Here is a 20,096-nt window from a genome sequence, read left to right on the forward strand (position 1 = left end):
TATAGGGGAAAATAAGTCTTGTTAACAACTTGAACATCTAATACAAATGAGTCAAACTTTTCTTATTGTTCCTTCTGTGAGGTCTGAAGCTTGAAGCTGGGAGGGGCAGTGAGGTAGATGGCTCTAAACCATATTGAATTCCTTAGAAAAGCAATACTTATTTTTAATTGAATGCAGTCTGCATCAAACCATTTTTTAAAAATTTCTATCCATTCTACCACTGTTTGTTCTTGTGATGGATATCTTTCTTGATAATTAATGGAAATTCCACTTCTGAAAAAAGAGTAGGCAGCCTTAGAAGGAGGAAGTATAGAAATTTAGGAGCAGATAAATAGTCAAAATCAGAAACTATGGAGAGAATTCTTCAAATCATTAGGTAGTTGGAGACTGTGAGTTCTAATGTTGAATATTTCTAGACTTAAGCAGTTATGCCCTGTTTAGCATAATAAATTGCATAAAGAAACTTTTGGGATTTGGTAACTTTCCGTCCCAAAAGCAAGTTACCAATTCTTGTTCAGACCAGACTGTCTAATGCAGTATTTCATGAGGCCAATGTTCTGAAGAAAGAATGTACAGTTTTGGAAAATTATAAAATTCATTTGTCAAACAGATCTTGGAGTCTTAGATTGTGACTACAGACTTCTTCAATATTGGTTTATTTTAGTGGAATAAAAATACTTATTATTAAAATGCAAAAGACTGCTAGGCTCCAAGGTAACAAAGATGAAAAAAAATTATATAATCCCTGCCTTCAAAAGGGTTACAATTTTACAAAGAACTTCATAGTTAATTTTCCTTTTAATCTCAGGAACCTCTATACAAGGAGGCTGCATGATCTTGGAATCAGATCTGTTCTGAATTTCTGCTTCTTATTCTTACAAGCTGTGTCACTTTAGACAAGTCAACTAACCTCTGTCAGAAGTTTTAAAATGGAGATGATAATATCTATCTTACTTATGTCTTAAGGCTGTTAAGTATCAAATGGGATCAGGTATGTGAATGTACTTTGCAGATGACATAAAAGTAAGGTATTAAAACACTATGTGAGGCAACGTGAATTAAAAGATGTGTGGTGTCAGGAAAAACACACCAGACTGGGTTTTGGCATACCTGGGTTCTAGTCCTGGCTCTGCCATTTACTAGTCATGTGACCTTGGATAAGTCCCTTCATCTCTCTGGCCTCAGTTTCCTTATCTGTAAAATGAGGGGGTGGTATCAGACACAGTGATGTCTAAGGTCTCTGAAAGCTCCAAGATTCTATGGTTCTAAATTTTGAGTATATGTATGCGTATATATATATATACACACACACACACACACACACACACATATATATATATATATATATATATATAGGCTGCTAAAAGACAATCTTTCATATGAATTTTCAGGAAAAACTGTCATAAATAAAATCATATATGCTGACAATAGCTTAATTTTACACTGAATTAGCTAGTACATTTAATTTAGATAATGAATGTAAAGCCCTTATCACAGGGCCTGGCATACAGTAAGCACTATATAAATAATGGCTATTATGATTATGATTACATTCATTAATGGTGGTGGGTAGTGAGTTCATATTCTACAAACTAATTTCATCAGATTTTGACAAGCCTTCAATGAGAATGTGATTAAACTTTTTACAAGAAAATTTGGATGACTCTTTTCTAATCATCTTCCATTTTTTAAAGCATTAAACTTTTAAAAAGTATTAAACTTTTTCTTTGAATACACATTTGGTAGCCTAGATGGAAGCAAATGGGGTAGAGGACATAATTGCTTCCCTATTTGTTAGTTTCTTTTAGATAATCAACAATATGGAAAGAATGCTTGAATCTAATTATTTTTGTTAACTACCAACTTAAAATAAAGAAAATGAAGAATGCTTTGGTTGAATCATTTTAGGTAGCTACAAGTGCTCATTTCTTAGCTATGGAGCAGGTTTGGGTCACTAAGAATATGGTTTTATTTTCTATTGTTTCAGGGCTTCAGTAACCAGACCAGTTATTGTTGACTGGATTATCTTCATATTTTATTTCTCCCACCTGTCCCAAGAGATTCCATCAGAATGGCTTCCCTGCTTTGCAAATTTGGAAAACCCGAAAGATCAAGCTGAGAACAATCATTACCACTTACCTGGACTCTACTGATTTACAACATGTTTTGAATAAAGGGTAGTCCTGAGGTAGCCAGACTTTTAAATTGCTCCTTACACATCTTGAAGCAAGCTGTGTAATGTAAAAGTTTCCAAATGGTTCACAGACACTACTTATTTTATATGTTGTACAGGAATATTCTCCTATCTCCATCATGTTCTCTACATTCTTGGAAAACAGAGGACTTTGAACATCAATTTTTATCACTTCCAAGTGACACCATAATAAAAATCCTCAGTAATAGATATTTTTGTTTTACCTTTGGTCCTTCGGGGCCATTTTGCCCAGGAATGCCAATATCTCCAGGAAAACCCTGAGGAAAAATATAAAAAAATAAAATTTTACTTGCAGAATTATCTTTCTATGAAAAAGCACAAATCTGATAGGCATCTCAAAATTCCTTTTAGACTTTTAAAAGGCCAAAACCATTAAAATACCTCCTAAACCCATGATATTTGGGACCTTTATTTCTATGACTTTGCAATTTGCATTGATGGAGGAAACAGTCACACAGATGAGACCGCAGAGACATTGCAGTAATTACTCTGTTGAAGAAGCCATCAAGTTTTGGAACCATGTTCAAGTTTAATCAATGATGTGAAGAAGTTTTGGGGGTTTTTTTGCCTTTTCAAATTTCACATTCTATTTCACTCCAACAAAGTCTTGTTTGATGCCTTATAGATAACTCTGGATTCTCAAAGGTGATGCTGAGTGTACCACAAGTTCCAACAGGTTCTTTCAAGCTGGAAAGACTTCAAACATGGATCCAATGATGCTGTTTGTGTGTGTCTATGGCTTCAGTACCAGCCTGGCTAAGTTTGCAGCAGCAGCAGCAGCAACAACAGTGCTAATCTGACCACTGGATGAAGCCACAGTCATTCTTGAAAACCTTCACAGATATAACAAGGTTGCGAATGGCAACAATAAAGAGAGTGTGCTACCTGAATTATTATTGAAGGGATATAGTTGTGTTAGTTTATGTGTGATGGGAGATATATTATGTTTGCTTATGTAATGTTTGGTGAGATGAAGTGTGGTATTATGTGACCCTGGGCAAGTCACTGAACCCTGTTTGCCTCAGTTTCCTCATTTGTAAAATGAGCTAGAGAAGGCAATGGCAAACCACTCCAGTATCTTTGCCAAGAAAACCCTAAATGGGGTCATGAAGAGTAGAACATGACTGAAAAGACTAAACAACAAGAAATAAATTGTGTTAAATTTTGTGTTATACATCACCAAAACGGGTGGCCCCACAGTGATGGAAGCAGAGATCTGGACCAATCAATCAAGTTATGTCAACTAGCACTTATTAAAAACCTACTATGTACCAAGCACACTGGACAGAGTGCCAGCCCTCGAGTCAGTAGGACCTGAGTTCAAATCTGGCCTCAGACACTTGCTAGTTGCGTGATTCTGGTCAAGTCACTTAACCCTGTTTGCCTCAGTTTCCTCATCTGTAAAATGAGCTGGCAAACCACTCTAGTATCTTTGCCAAGAAAGCCCCCAATGTGGTCATGGAGAGTCAGACCTGACTGAAACAACTCAACAACCACAACATATACCAAGCACAGTGTTAAGCATGGGGGATACCACGATAGGCCAAAAATGGTCCCTGCTTTCAATATGTTTGCAAATAAGATACATGCAGGATAAATTAGGGATAGTCTTACAGAGAAGATACTAAGATTAAGGGCTGGAAAAAGGCTCTTTGCAGGAGGCGGGACTTTAGCTGAAACTTGAAAGAAGCCAGGGAAAATGAGGAAGTAGCTATACTGAGGAAGGAGAGAGTTCTAGGCATGGGAGACAGCTAGTAAAAATGCAGTCCTATGGAGTGTCCTATGTGAGGAATGACAAGGGCACCAGTGCCATGGGATCACAGAATTCGTGGATGGGGAATAAGGTGTAAGAAAATTGGAAAGGTAAGAAGAAAGAGCTTTGAAAGCCAGAGGATTTTCTATTTGACCCTGGAAGTAAAAGGAAACCTTGAGTTTATTGAATAGAGGGGTGGTATGGTCAGACCTGTGCTTCAGGAAGATCATTTTGATAGCTGAGCAGAGGATGGCTGAGGGAGAGACTTGAGGCAGGAAGACCAACCAGCAGGCTATTGTGATAGTCAGGCATGAGGTAATGAGGGCCCACACCAGGGCTGTGGTAGTGCCAGAGGAGAGAGGAGGGAACATATGAGATGTTACAAGGGTAGAAATGATTGGACTCGACACCTGATTGGATATGGAGAGGGGCAGTTAGGAAACCAAGGATTTGAAGATGATAGCAAGGCTCTGAGAATGGTGACTGGGATAATGACCGTACACTTGAAAGAGAAATTAGGAAGTCGAGGGAGAGCAGTTTATTTGCCAAAATGATAATGAGTTCAATTGTGAGTTTCAGATGTCTATGAGATATCCAGTTCAAGTAGTTCGATAGGAGTTGTGAATGCAATACTGGGAGTCAGCAGAGAAGTAAGGGCTGGACAAATAGATTTAAGAATCATCTGTGTAGAGATGATAAATCAGTCAGTCTAAGAATGATAGTCATCACATTAGATGGTAGATTAGAGTTCAAGATGATCTCAATAATCTAGAACAATGGGCTGAATCTCATAAGATAATATTTAACAAAACTTAGTGAAATCTCATCCTTGGATTAAAACATCAGCTGGAGAATTTGGAGCAAGGGCAGGGCTAGACACAGTTCATATACAAAATCAACACCATGACATTACAGCCTTCAAAAGCTAATGTTATATTAGATTGATATTGTGGGAAGAACCCTCTGGAGATGGCATCAAAAAAGACCTGGGCTTGAATCTTAGCTCCATAACTTACTAACTGTGTGATTAATTTAACTCATTTAACCTCTCCCTGTCTCAGTTTCCTCAACTATAAAATGGGGATAATAATAGCTCCTACCTCCCAGAGGTGTTGTGGAGATCAAATGGGATAATATTTGTAAATGCGCTTACCTAGCACAGAGCCTGGTGAATAATAAACACTTAAATGCTTCTTTCCCTCCTTTCTTCTCATAGACCTCCATTTCCTTCTCAGTATAATGCGGAGGTTATAACATGCCTCACAACGTTGTTGTTAGGAAAGTATTTTACAAAATCTGAAATGCTATGGAAATGTGAGTTTTCATTATGATAATTAAATAGTCATAGAATCCACCCTGAAGGACAAATTCTGGTCCTTCTGTATTCTGCCCTCATCAGATTACATCTAAAGTACTGTGTCCAATTCTAAGTATGATATTTTATACTAATCTAAGCACTATATATTGACAAGCTTGGAAAAAGTATTCAGGATAGCAATAGGACTGGAGACCATACACAAATTGGATAAAGGGGCTGAGGTTGTTTATCTTGACAGAGAAAAGACCTAGGGGAGCCATGATAATGATTCTCAAATACCTGAAGGGTTGTCACTTAGATTGGTGGACTTTTTCCTTTAATTAGGAACAAAGCAGAGATTGTAGAAAGGCACAATTCAACTCCATAAAAATAGCTTTCCCCACATTGGAACCATCTGGAAGTGAAATGGGATTCCTCAAAGGGGGATGGGTTCTGCTGTGTAATTAAAATGGTCAAGATTGGCCCCAAAAAAGAAATGGGGAGATATAGTGTGGAAGTGGGAGCCTAAGGGCATGTGACATTGAATATTCACTTGTGCATTCAGTTGACATATTGGTCAGTTTTGCTGAATTGTTCTTTTTAATCCTTTGTCGTAAGACATGGCTTACTGGGTAGCAAGGGGGAGTTATTTGGAAATTTTGGAAATAAAAGGGATGTGAAAACAAAAAAAAATCAATAAAACAAAAAAAGAAGCAGTATGTTTATCACTGGACATCTTCTAGAAAATGTTGGATAATTTATAGTCTTATGAAAAAATGCTCATTAAATACTGTGAATGGGGAGGGGAAGAGAGAAGTCCCTGGGGGAAGATGGTGAGTGATGGGCATTAGGCAAGAACCTAAGAGTCACCAGCACCGGCCCTGTGGGCATTAGGGAAGTGCTGGGATCTATAGTTGGGGTCATCCTGAAGTCTTTTCTGGATGTCAGAACAGAGCTGGGGGAAAAGGAAACTTTTCCTTAATCATTAGGCAGTAAATAATCACTAGTCTGGGATATTACAGGGAAAGTTTCTACTGAGCCACAGGGTTGTACTAGATTATCTCTAATTTCAATGTTTTTTACGATTCTGAAATCTTATGATTCTATGAGTTTTAAAACATATAGCTTTAGAACTTTCTCTGGATGGATTATAGCAATGGAAAAAATCCTCTTATTTTAAGAGCAAAATAATGTCAGCCTTTTTCCTGGAAACTAAAAGTTAAATTAAACATCTGATATTATTCCCTTTCCAAGAGTGATCAGCCTAGACCAATATAACATTTCATTGAAGTATTGAAGTGGAATGACTACCAATTGAGTGTTCAATCCTACCCTAAGGAACGCTACTCTTCCTTAGAATGAAAAGCAAGAGAGAAAGAGAGACAGACAGAGAGAGACAGAGACACAGACACAGAGAGACAGAAGCAGAGACAGACAGAGAGACAGCGAGACAGAGACTGATAGAGATTGAGACAGAGACTGACAGAGACTGAGACAGACAGACAGAAAAAGGGAGAGAAAGAGGAGAGAGATAGATATAGGGAAAGGAATATGGACAGAGATGACAGAAACAGAAGAGAGAGACAAAGAGAATCATAGACAGACAAAAAGTAAATATACATTAGGGGAATAGATGTACAATGTGTTGAAGCAAGAGAATGTATGACTTAATTTTGACTACTTCCACACTCTTCAAATAATGACTTGGGAGATTAGCCACAGAAGGTTCCTTTATGCCCAGGAGTTAGCAGGAGACAAGAGATTTTGAAAGAATTAGCTAATCCAGACCACAAGGAACATTTCAAAATTGTTCCTTAAAGAGATGCGCTGCTGAGGGTAGCAGACCTAAATAATACCAGATGAAGCCTTTGAAGCTTTAAAAGAAGAAACCTCTGAGTGTCTGGTTTGTATTCTCTTTAAAAAGGATCAAAACTAAAATTTTATAAATTTTGTTTAAAAAGAAAAAAATGAAAATGACAATTACTTCCAGTTGAAGTTTTTGAATGCCAAGTGTTCAGTTCAATTAGGTGTTTTACAGATGACTTTCAAAATTTTGTAATGAGAATACAAATCTGGCATCTGGCAATAAGAAAAATTAAGAGGATGGAAAGGGAATTTGGGAATGGAGGCTCAATAACTGGATACTGAATTTTGCCTCCAAACTCAGTACCTGGAATCAATGGCCAGTGAAAATTCTTCTCTTCTATTTGGGGAGGAAGCTATTGAAAGGTAACAGTTATCACCAAAATGCTGATAGTTGGTAAATTTCAACAATTGACACAGAAATTTAAAAATTCAAAAAGTTGAGAAACATCCTATGGGATTTGCCTTCCAGGTAGAAGTAAAAGCATATGCTATGTACCAATACTACTGCCAAGGCTCTCCCCACCCCCAAGTCTCTCCTGTGCTGGCTTCTGAAAGAGATCATGTTGCAGGATGGACTGGAAGAGAAAAAGGATCTGAGAAGAATTTAAAAGGTGAATGAAATTATACAAATAATTTGGAGTGTTTGGGTTTTGTGGAAGATCAAAGACTGAGGAGAACAGAAATTGGGGAGATATTGAAACAGAATTGGAGGAAAGAAACTCGAGCTGAAAGAAGAGAAAGGCTCAGTATGAAGGAGGAAAAGGGTTGAGAAAGATGCAAAGAAGAAAAGGATGTTGGTGAAGAAAAGCAAGTTGTTTTTATTTACTTTCAGACAATTAGGGTTAAGTGACTTGCCCAGGGTCACACAGCTAGTAAGTGTCAAGTGTTTGGTCTGAGGCCGCATTTGAACTCAGGTCCTCCTGACTTCAGGGCTGGTGCTCTATCCACTGTGCCACCTAGCTGCCCTGAAGAAAAGCAAGTATTAATAAAAAAAAAAAAGCAAAACAAATTGGTAAGGCAAGGCAAGTGAGATAAAATGGAGGAAGTAGGATATGACCCTCAAGTTGTGAGATAATATAAAGGACTAAAGATGTCAGTGAAGTGCTAGGGGGTAAGCTATAAATGCTGAGAAACAGTTTGAAAGACAAGGACTGAGGACCTCTATTTGTATGAATTATGCAATCACTTGCATTGTGTATGCAAAGTTTGTGCACAGTCCAATCATGGCTGTCTCTGCTACCTGAGAAGGCTGAGTCTGGTGTCTGATCACTTTAGTACAGGGAACCCCTGGCTGTCTAAGGTGGGGCAAACCAGCCCAGGTTGGAAATGGAGCTGGTCAACATTCCCATGCCAAAAAGTAGTGGGATTTGGCTTGTAAATGGTTGTACTTCCAGCCTGGGTGACATAAAGAAACTTAGTCACTGCAGTGAATATTCTAAACTTTTCTATCCCTCCTCAAGACTCCCATACCACCGCCTTCTCAGTCCTCCCAACCTCACGCCCAAAATTGAGGCTTTCTTATCCTTTCCTCTTCTAACATCACTCAGACATCTTCTTTCACTATCTTTCTCCTTCACTCCTATTTCAAATGGAGCGGTCCTTTTCCTTTAGAAAGAAAAATTACAGTTGAGTGATGAAGTCAAAAGTTATACTGCAGAGCGTTAAGGTGAGACTGAGGAGAGAAAAAGTGGGGGCACTGAGTACAGGGGCTTTTACAAAGCTTTCTCTGAGAAAGAGAAGAGAGATACAGGGCATCAGTTACCAGGGAGTGTAGTATCTTGTAAAGGAGGTATATCCACACTCCAACTTCAATCAATCAATAGACCATGTTAGATATTTAAAACCATGCAAACAAAATTATCTATCCCTTGTCATCTCTTTATCAGGTGAAGATTCCTTTATAATTGGGTCAAGAAAGGAATGGTCTGTTCACTTTTCTAGCTAAACAAACTAACTGCAATCCTCAGGAGTTTTAAACAGATGAGAAATTTTAAGTTGATCAATTGAGATGATCTAGCCCAACAGTGAAGGACTCTAGGTTGAGAAGGAATTGCTCTTGTGGGCATGGAGAGAGTTGCCATCTCTCACTGTTCTCCCCCATTGACCAGGTCACTGGAGAGAAGAGGCCAGTAGGAAACAAGGCATTCATCCAGGAACAGAGAAACAGTCACCTGAGAAAGAAAAGGCTATACCTTGTCTGGGGAGGGAGAAAGAGGGAAGGAGAGAGAGAGAAGAGAGAGAGAGAGAGAGAGAGAGAGAGAGAGAGAGAGAGAGAGAGAGAGACAGAGACAGAGACACAGAAACAGAGAGAGAGAGAGGGACAGAGAGAGACCCAGAGGGACTGAGATCCTGAGGGCAAATTTGGAGCAATACAAATGCAGAGGAATACAGAAGCAGTTTCAAGGAGTGTAATACCTTGCACCTTACTGACTATATACCTTACCAAAGAACCGACCTTGGAGCCCAGAAGAACTACTCTTAAGGGGAACTTTCTGAGGACATTGTAGAGGGAGAAAAGAACTTCCCATCACCAGGAGCTGCGAGTTACCCCTTGGCCGCATGTGTTCTATTCACATGTGGCTCATTACCTTTGTACTTTGAGCCTGACCCCATTCTTCCAGAGACTGTGTGCTAAAATTTTTGGGTAATATTTTTGTAACTGTTATTCTGACAATACCATCTTGGCGATGACCTTTTATGAAAGGTAATTAAGTCTTACTGGCCAGTTGTCTAGAGGAAACCTAGCCCCATAGGGTTTTAGACCCTGAGGGGAAAAGAAGGGTACTGTCAATGGGGACCCAACTTGAGAGGTAGTCCCAGATGGGATGTTGCAATCTAATGAAGGAGTTGTGTTGTTTATTTAAGATGGGGGAATGGTCATGTTTGTAGGGAGCATGGGATGAATCAGCGAAGTAGAGATTAGGGAAAAGGGATGGTGGTCAGGGGTAATCTGCTAGAGAAGACAGAACAGGATGAGAACAAGGGTACATACAGAGGGTTTGGCCTTAGTGAGGAAAAAAGGCTATTTCCTTATAAGAGAAAATGCAATAACTTTTTTTCTTATGGGATCTTGTGTGCTGAAATAATAAAGCTAATGCCCTAGGATCCTAGGGTTCAAGAATCAATTTACTGGGATTTTGACAGAATCAGTGATTTTGTATATGCATGTTTGAGTATTTACAGCAACTACATATGAAACTGCTTGAAATATTTGAAATTAAAATGCTATTGAAATCACAAAAATTAGCTTCATTAGAAACACATTACTTCATAAAAATGATAAGGATTAGACTATTTACATCTTTCTAAAATATAAAAGGCTATGCGTAATTTTTTGGATCATTTGGTAAAAAAAAATCTCTCATTCTTCCCTGAGGGAAAACTCATTGAAGTACCCTAAAGTATTTTTCCCAAGAAATCTTAGAATAAATTATTTTAAAAAATCTTCATCTCTGTCTGTTTCCTGAACAGAAAAATATCTGACATCAGATCACCTGCCATTTTTATGAAAACTAAAACTTCATCAGAGGGCTCAGAAGCATAACAGCAATATTAAAAGATGGGGGTGGGGGAGGGATCTCCATCTCCACACTACTGTAGGACAGTTCTAAAACTTGGTCAAAGAACAAAGCTTCAATATTTTTGAAAATGAATACCTGAATTGTTGTTAAGCAGAGTTATCTGCTTTGATAGGAATTTTAATACTTCAAGAATCTGTAACTTTATCAGTGTAGCTACTTCTTCCACTAACACAGATTACAACCCTTCAGGGCATTCTTTCTTGAGTAGGTAAGGCTGAATAAAACCCTCATGTGGCTGCCAGTATTCTGATGCTATACATCACCAAACTTACATAGGCTGGTGCACAGAACGTACAATTGCTGGTTTCTAGGCCCATATCCAAAGTCTTTCCAACTTGGCAGGATCTGCCACTGATTATATTTTACTGGCATAGCTTTAAAGAACCCAGTGTCACCTGACTGCCTTGTTGATGATGCATTGGAATTAGATTTTAATGGCTTTTCAGATGGAGTAAATCTTGATACGTCAGAATCAACATTCAGGATGGAATGACTGATTTTAATGGGTAATTTAAAAATCCTTGTGCGTATATTCTGTCCCCCCTTCACAGTGATGAAATTTCATATGACTTAATAAAAGGAAGAAAATGTGATTCAGAGCTTGTAATCTTTAAAATAAACTTCCTTAGCATGAATTACATTATAAGATTTTTAAAGAGTTTTTAAATTAATTGCTAATTTATTTTGAATCTAAATTCTAAATGGAAAAGGTTACGCAATCAAGGCATTTTCTTCTTTCAATGTGCCCTCAGATCTAACCACTGAATCTAACCATCTGCCATTTAAAATAACAATTTATAATTAATTATGCTGTGCTTTAGTGTTTACAACATGTTTTCCTATAGATTCACTCCTGAGACTAACAAAAGGACTGTGAGGTAAGCAGAATAGGGATTATTCCCTCCATTTTATAGATGAAGAGACTGAGGCTCACAGAATGGCTTGCCCAGGGACACACCATTACCAAGTACGAAAGGTAGGACTGTATCTCTGAGCAATACCAGATGGAGATTGCAGTGGGCTGATTATAAAGAAAGTCAATAAATGCAAAGTCTTTGACTTGGGCCCAAGAAGTCAATCTTACAACTATAATAAAAGGGAGGGTTGGTTAGATAACAGGTCCAAAATATATCTGGGGGTTTTAGTGGTCTGCCAGCTTAATGTGAGTCAGGGGTATGCTGTTTGAGTCAAAAAAGCTAACAGATCTTGGCCTGCATTGAAAGACTTAGCTTCCAGGAATAGGGCAATGACTATTCCACCGTACTCTGAGGTCATGAAGCCTCGTCTGGAGTTGTGTCCGGTTCTGGATGACACAGTAATAATATGGAAGATCTAGAGAGTATCCGGTGCAGGGCAAGAAGAACGACAAGGCAAGTCTGTATTTTATCAGGATCAGTTGAGGAAATCGGACATTTTTAGCTTGGAGATTAAAAAACTCAAGGGGAATTGTCTCCAAGTATTTGAAGTATGGCTGTATTGATCATATTAGACTTGTTCCATTTGGCTCCAGAAGGCAGAGCTAGAAATGTTGGATGTAAGTTGTAATGTGGCAAATAGAGGTTTGTGTCAAGGAAAACTTCTGGGCATTAGAACTGTCCTAAAATATAACAGCTTGTATGTCTTTCTACATAGTTCATGCTAGCTAAGTGTTGGGATAAAGCCATAGGCTATTTTTTTCTGCATTTAAATTAGAAAGAAAAAAAAATCAATGTCTAACAAGTAATAAAAGCCCCAAATGACAATGAATGTTCCCCAATTTCAAGGAGAGTAAGAGAAAAAAAAATCTTTCATAGCTTGTCATATTTCATTTTAAGCAAAATAGGAATTATAATACCCATACTCATCTACACTACTAGAATGCTTCAGAAACTGAATCCCAAAATACAGCATCTTTGGAGAGTCTTAGGGCAGTGTTAAACTTTCATGGCTTAAAACTGTCCTAAAACTTTTGGGAGACCCTATTGTGATGAAACGTGTTGAACTATTCTGAAAGAGGTATTTATTTACAAGCTCTTGTTGTGACTAAAGAAGTGATCCAAAAACTGAGTTTCACTGTTTTTCAGTGTGCAGTCGCTCAGAGAATAAATGAAAACATTGCTCGAAATGCCTTCGAATTGTCTCTCGAAGCTAAAAGAATAAATAGCTGCTAGCTATCCAAATGCAAATGGAGCTCCTTCCACTCATCATTTTAAAGTGGGGTGACTAGATATTTCACCAGAAGGGTGAACTATTGCCATATCTATTGGAGAAATATTAAAAGAAAACTAAAGTGCTTCTCTGGCTAAATGTCTTGTGTTAGGAGATTTGATGTCACTGATTCACTTTACAGCATTTCAAGGGCCAGGCTTCTGGCTTCTGAGACAATGAAAAGGGGCAAACTTTGTTTTGTTTTATTTTTTCTACCTTCCTGGGAACCTATCACAGAATCTGCTAAAACTTTGGTAACCAAGTTTTGATTTAAAAATTTGATTAAACCTTAGGTTCCCCAAATGCGTGGCTTATAAAAACTGCTCTTGTGGAATCACTGCCGAGTCACCCAAATCAACTCTAGCAAACAGATGTGAAGGTCACAAAGCTGAACTACATTTTATTCATAGTGTTTTTATGAAGAAACTAAATTGTAATTTCAATTGTCAGGTCAGCTTTCAGGCCTCTGCTCCATGGGAGAATTTTATAGTAGTCCTGACCCTAGAAGAAGGCAAAGAATTGATTTATTCTCATTTTTCTTCTCTCTTTTAAAATATTGTAGCAGAGAAACTATAGAAAGAGCACTAAACTTGGAGTCATAAAGTGAGAAGCAATTCATATTTGAAGCTAAGTCACAACTGATGCAAATATTAGAAATACTTGTATATAATTTTGCACTAGCTCAAATTCATACTAGTTGAAGTTATAATTATGTAAAATGTAATAATTTTTTTCAACCTCATGGAAATATGCAGTGCAAACAATTTTGTACTAATAATAAATTTAATAAAAATAGATTAATGGCTAAGTGGTGCCATCATACACAGAGTGCTGAGCCTAGAGTTAGGAAGGCTCATCTTCCTGGGTTCAAATCTGGCCTCAGACACTTACTAGCTGTGTGACCCTGGGCAAGTCACCTAACCCTGTTTGCCTCAGTTTCCTCATCATAAAATGAGCTGGAGAAGGAAATGACAAACCACTCCAGTAACTTTGCTAAGAAACTCCAAATGGGGTCACGGAGAGTCAAACACGACTGAAAAATGAATGAAAAACAGCACATAAATTTGCACTAATCAGGACCTAGAACTTTGAGGTTTCAAAGCACTTTATAAACTCTGACTCATCTGAACTATACAACAACCCTGTGAAATAGTTGCTATCAACATTCTCATATGGAATATGATAAAAATGAGCATCAGTAAGATGAAATATGTTATCTGAGATCAACACAATTTTGGGTCTGATGTTTGATTCCAATCCATGACTTTTCAGCTCCCAGTCCTGGGCTCTCTCCATTTCATAGCACTACCTCTATATGGCCCTATCTTTTCTTCTTGCTAATTGTGTGTCTCTGGATAAGTCATTTTGGGAGCCTCAGTTTCCTCATCTGTAATCCTTCTTCTGCTAACCTCACAGCCCTGTTGTGAGTCTCATGAGCTAACACACAGGAAAACATTTTGTAAACACTGAAGTACAACATAATTGTTGCTTCAAGTTGGCAGGTAATGATTCAGTTGTGAGATTGAAAGAAGAAAATGCCTTGATTGCACAACATCTCCATTTAGAATTAGGATTCAAAATGAATTAGCAATTTATATGAAAAAAATTTTTAGAAATCTTACAATATAATTCAAGCTAAGGCAATATATTTTTAAAGGATTGTTGAGTCATTTCAATTGCGGCTTACTCTTTGTGACAACATTTTGGGGTCTTCTTGGCAAAGATACTAGAGTAGTTTGCTATTTCCTTCTCCAGGTCATTTTACAGACCAGAAATCAAAGCAAACAGGGTCAAGTGACTTGCCCAGAGTCACACAACTAATAAATGTCTGAGGCCAAATTTGAAAGTCATGAAGAGGATTCTTCCTGATTCCAAGCCTGGTGTTCTATATGCTATGGTGCCACCTAGCCACCCTTTCAAAGGATTACAACCTTTGAATGCTACTGCTTGCCTATCCTGTTAGGTCCTTTTTGATCTTGACTGTCATCCAGTGTGTTAAATAACACACCATAATCTTTGAGTTATCTGCAAATCTGATGAGTGTGCTATTCATCCCTTTATCCAAATGATTAATAAAAACATTAAACAGCACCAAAAACAGGTCCCTGGGGTGATCCATTGGAGACATCATGTTGACATTGAATCATTTACAATTACTATTTGAATCTGGTCATCCCATCAGGTGTGAATCCATCTGATTATACTATTGTCTTATTTATAATTTTCTCCAAAAGAATAATGAGATACTTTATCAAAAGCTTTGCTAAAATTGAGATAAACCATATCCATAGCAATCCCTTCATCTCCTAGTTTAATAATCCCACCAAAAAAAGAAAAAGATCCTGTATTTGATAGTCATGAGACTCTTTGTAATTGCCATTTTCCTATCTAGCCACTGGCCAGCTACCTCTCTATCCATTCTAGTGTGTTCCCAGAGATCTAAGGCAAGCTTACTTGTCCATAGTTTGTAAACTCTATTCTCTTCCATTTTTTTGAAAGTTGGGAGGACATTTGCCCTTTTTCAATATTGTAGCCTTCCTCTCATCTTCGGCAACCTTTCAACTGTAATTGCCAGTTCTTTCCCCATCCAAGGATATAGTTCACTTGGCTCAGGCGACATGACTTCATCAAAGGCTGGTAGGAGCTTTTTCTTTACTGTCTCCTTACCTATCTTAGATATTGACTCCCTATGGATCATTTTTTGTTCTGTCCTATCAGTACCAAGGTCATTCTCCTTTACAAAAATAACTTGCAAAAATCAAATTGAGGAGTTCTACCTTCTCTGTTAAGGTAGGAGTCTGCTTCCAGTGTGGAGAATGTACTGTCTCAAGCTTTGGGGGTTTTGTGCAGCTGTTTTCAGAGATACTTCTAGGGACTTGTAAATTTTCAGTTCTTCCAAGGTGTTATGATCAAGGGAGAAGTGCTTACTCCTTTCCTGGCCTGTGCTCTGGTCTATGAGTGACCACAAGCACTCTTTTCTGCCTTGGAACTGTGAGGAGGATTCTCTCTCTACTGCCACTACAAACTCCATCATGCCAGTGTTCCTCCTTGCCCCAGGACCGCCAGCTAGAACTGTGACCCAGATCCAACCATGGGAAAAGCAAGAGATTCTTGCTTCAGCACCAGCAAAGAGATCCCTGCAATCCTGCTCTGATCAGCCACTTGATTCTCCCTCAGTCTGTAGGCCGAGAGCTCCAGAAGTAGCTGCCACCTAGGACTGGGACTGGGACCAAGCTTCTCTCTCACCATGGTCACAGACCTTTCCTACTGACCTTCTAAGCTGTCTTTGGTGTTTGTGGGTGGAGAAGTCTGGAAGCTGCCACCCCTGCCATGATTCAGTCCCCTGAGGCCTGCTCCAGGTTTGCTGAGGCCTGGTCTTTTCCTGTGTAGCCCATGCTGGACTGTGCTCATCTCCCAGCCTGGCACAATAGACCTTTCCAATCAGCCATCCAGGTTGTCTTGGGCTGGAAATTTGTTTCACTCTTGCCTTTCTGTGGGTTCTGCTGCTCTAGAATTTGTATAGAGCCATTTTTACAGGCATTTGGAGGGGTTTGGGGGAGAGATCAAGCAAGTCATTGCTTTTACTTTGCCATCTTGACTCCTCCCCCTTCTACCTTCTCTCTCACCAGTATTTTCACTCCATCCAACCGAGGCTATCCATTCTTTAATCTTATTTTTTCTTCCAATATAGAAAAAAATCCATTTTTTGTTATTTTTTGCTTCCCAGCTCATTCCTGATGCTCTTTGCAGGACTTTGCCATGCTCTTACATTCATCTTTTATTACTAGATTTTGCTTCCATTTTCTATACATTTATTTTTTACATATCAGTTAATTGGCCTCATACATCTCCATCAGTCATTTTTCTTCCTCATTGGAATTGTTTCCCTTTGTGTCTCTAGAATTTCATTCTTGAGTAACTACCATCCCTCATGGGCTTACTTCTGCTAAAGCAATTTATTCCTTGGGAACCTGAGGTTTTTTTTTTCTGGCTCTTTGAATCTTGCTTTCCCAAAGCCTAGGTTACATGTCAGACTCTGCCTGGATTTCCCCTTCTTATCTGCCACAATCTCTAGGGGGAAGTGATTATTTTTACTCCAGGGTTTCCATCATTTCTACCCAAGCAACTAATTCTTCCATTAGTGAGAATAAGATCCAAAATAGACTTGCCATTAATTCCTCATTCCTCTATCTTTTTAAGGATGAAATTTTCATTAACCAAATGAAGAAATTATTAGCTGGGCTGCTTTTGTTTGGGAAGAGAGAACCTGAAGATATCTGTCTTGTGGAATTTTCCCGTCACTACTATACCATGCCTCTTTGCCATATTTATGCTCTAGTCCCTAAATTCCTCATCTATTTCTTCTTTTTGTCTTGAAGTAGACATCAATGACAAAATCATTTTTGTTTCATTCTCCACTGACCTGTACAGGTGTCTTCTGCCATCCTTCCCCTCTCTTGCTTCTGGATTTCCTCATATGAGTAAGGAAATCTTTTCTTTTTTACCTACAGTGCTTCCCTACCCATAATTTTGTCTATCATGTCAGTTTCTTTTTCTAAAATCAAGTGTACCCATCCAAACCTATGGTCTCTTCTTCTGTTTTGTCCCATCATATATCAATGACACCTAATAAGGTTAAATTTGCTTCCTTCACTTAGGACCTTTTGTTATTTTTTGCTGTCTAAACCTTGGACATTTGTTTAGAGACATTTGAGGCCAAAAGTTTTTCTACTGGTTCCTTTCTCCATGAATTTCTGAGTATCTTAATTCCTATTCTCCTTTTTTCTGTATTCTCTCTGGTACCTAATTGAGGGATCTATTATGATCAGTCTTTTCCTTTCCATGCCATTTTTAGTTTAAAACTTCCAAAGCATCAAAGGCAATTCAAAGGTTGCAAACTTGGGTATTTTATATATATGAAATAATTTATAGTTAATATCACAAATATAATATAATATCATATCATATCCAAAATAATTTAGTTAATGTAATATAAATAATTAAGAGAACATGACATAATAGAATAATATATGACATTAATATAATATAATGTAATGTAATGTAATGTAATATAATATAATATAATATAATATAATATAATATAATATAATATAATATAATATAATAATCCAAGGGGGAAAACAGACTGTGGGCCGATGATCTAGGCTTTTTCAATTCAATGAACATTTTTTATTGCCTTCTTTTGTTTTTATACAACTTGCATTTCCTTCCCCTTCCTTCTCAAGTTACCTATCACAAGTGACAAAGATCAAAACCAACAAATATATCAACTGTATCTGAGGGCATTTGCAATATTCTATGTCCATTCAACAAACATTTAGCAAGCACTTAGTATTTCTAAAGTACTGTGCTCAGTGCCCAGGATACCTAGATGAAAACTCAAATTAGTTTATAAGCTAATCGTATTTAGGTCCTTATTAATAGGGTTTGAATCCTGGCTCTTCTACTAGCCACTTATGTAACCTAGGACAAAACATTTGACCTCTCTGAAACTCAGTTTCTCCATCTGAGGCACATATATTGGATGGCTTCTAAGGTATCTATCATCACTAAAGACTATATCTATCTTACACTTTTTTATACTCACAGTGCCTAACACAGGGCTATGTAAACAATAAAGCACTTAGTAAAGCATGGATGATTTCAGCTGCTGGACAGCATAAAATAATCTTAATTGGATAATTAAACTTCCAATGACACATTTTTTAAAAAGTTTACTTCCCTAAGAACTAAAAGGGGACAGATGTTGCAGTACAGACTGTCTTTTTTGCAAGAGCAAATAAGAAAGCATGTATTTATTTGTATTTCATCCAAGAAGAGGGGCTTTTTAGAGGGGAAAACTTGGGAGAGATGTATTCCCAGGATGCAGTTACAGGACTTTATCCTTTGGCAATTGTAGAAATGCTTGACATGTCAGTAATGTGCTGAGTCTCAGAAGGAAAGTAATAAAAAAGCTTCAATATGACCTTTTTTTGAGTGAAGATAATCTATCCAAGATCTGATGCCAAAAAGTATTAAAAAGGGTAATACTAATAAACTCATTTTCCCTCTGAACTTAAAGGAGAGAGCAACATATAAATTTCAAAAGAGGGAGCTATTCCACTTTCAGAGAAAATCATAAATGGAAAAATCCTATTTTCCAGTCTGAAAACAAGAATAAAAGCATCTCTCTAGGTACCTGGCTTATCCTTCATTTGCTGTTTAGAGTTTTTTTAAACCATGATTTATAGTGGAAAATGCTTACATTTGGTTATTGCTACTCAGGTATCTTATTTTCTTTCCAAAGCAAAAAAAAAAAAACAGCAGCTGAATTCCATATGTGTACCTTCCAGAAAACACAGCTGAGACAAATCATGTCCAAACAGAGATGAAAATCAAATTCCCCACTATAAGTACTGAGTTATTATCTGTGCTCCGAATGCAACTTATTTGCATACGATCTTTAAAACATATTTGAAATAATTTCTGTGAGAATTCTAATCCAATTTGAAAGTCCATTTTTGATTATCTTGCAAAAATCACTTACAATTTAAAATCAAATTATTCTGACAATATTCTTGTACACTAATTCAATTCAACGAGCTAGATCACCCCATCCACATCCTTCTGACAGTCACTTAGTGGCCTTAGGTCGTTCTCTCTTCTTTCTCAAGAACTTCTCAAGAAATACTTGGTTCAGTTTTCATTTCCACCTCAAATCCTGCCCTTTTACTTGAGGACTTCTATATACATATTGTTTCTTTAAACACCCTGGCTTCCCAGCACAATAATCTCTTCAGCTCTTCAACCTTCACTCCACCTCAGTCACCAACTACATAGGAATAGTCATGACCTTCATCTATTCATCATCCTAAAAGTATTCTAACTCCACCATCTATAACTCTAAATGTCCTTGAACTGATTAGAATGTTTCTTTCAATGATGTAAATTGTCCTCTTAAAAATTTGCCACAGGAGATCTACCCTACCCTCCAGAGGCTTTCTTCCCTTTCTTCTGATATCAAGAGGAGATCAGTGAACAGTCGGGGTGACTCCTTGTTATCTTTGACCCTCAACAAATGACCAGCCCATAATCTCTGCCTATTATACATTTCCTTGATAATCTCTTTTACTAACATTCTTCATTAAAAATCCTATTGCTTATATTTTGCAGCCTGTGAACACCTACTATGTACAT

The 20,096-nt window shown here is 37.7% G+C and overlaps 1 protein-coding gene across 1 annotated transcript in view; it reads right to left on the reverse strand.

Annotated features, from left to right (window-relative positions):
- Positions 1-20,096, reverse strand: part of COL24A1 (collagen type XXIV alpha 1 chain) — a 353,333-nt gene that overhangs the window by 185,915 nt on the left and 147,322 nt on the right. The window contains 1 exon segment of the mRNA XM_078155798.1: positions 2,419-2,472. Within this exon segment, the coding sequence (XP_078011924.1) occupies positions 2,419-2,472 (54 nt within the window).

Source organism: Phascolarctos cinereus, unplaced genomic scaffold, assembly GCF_003287225.1.
Source record: "Phascolarctos cinereus isolate Bilbo 61053 unplaced genomic scaffold, phaCin_HiC Scaffold_5;HRSCAF=322, whole genome shotgun sequence".
NCBI lineage: Eukaryota > Metazoa > Chordata > Mammalia > Diprotodontia > Phascolarctidae > Phascolarctos > Phascolarctos cinereus.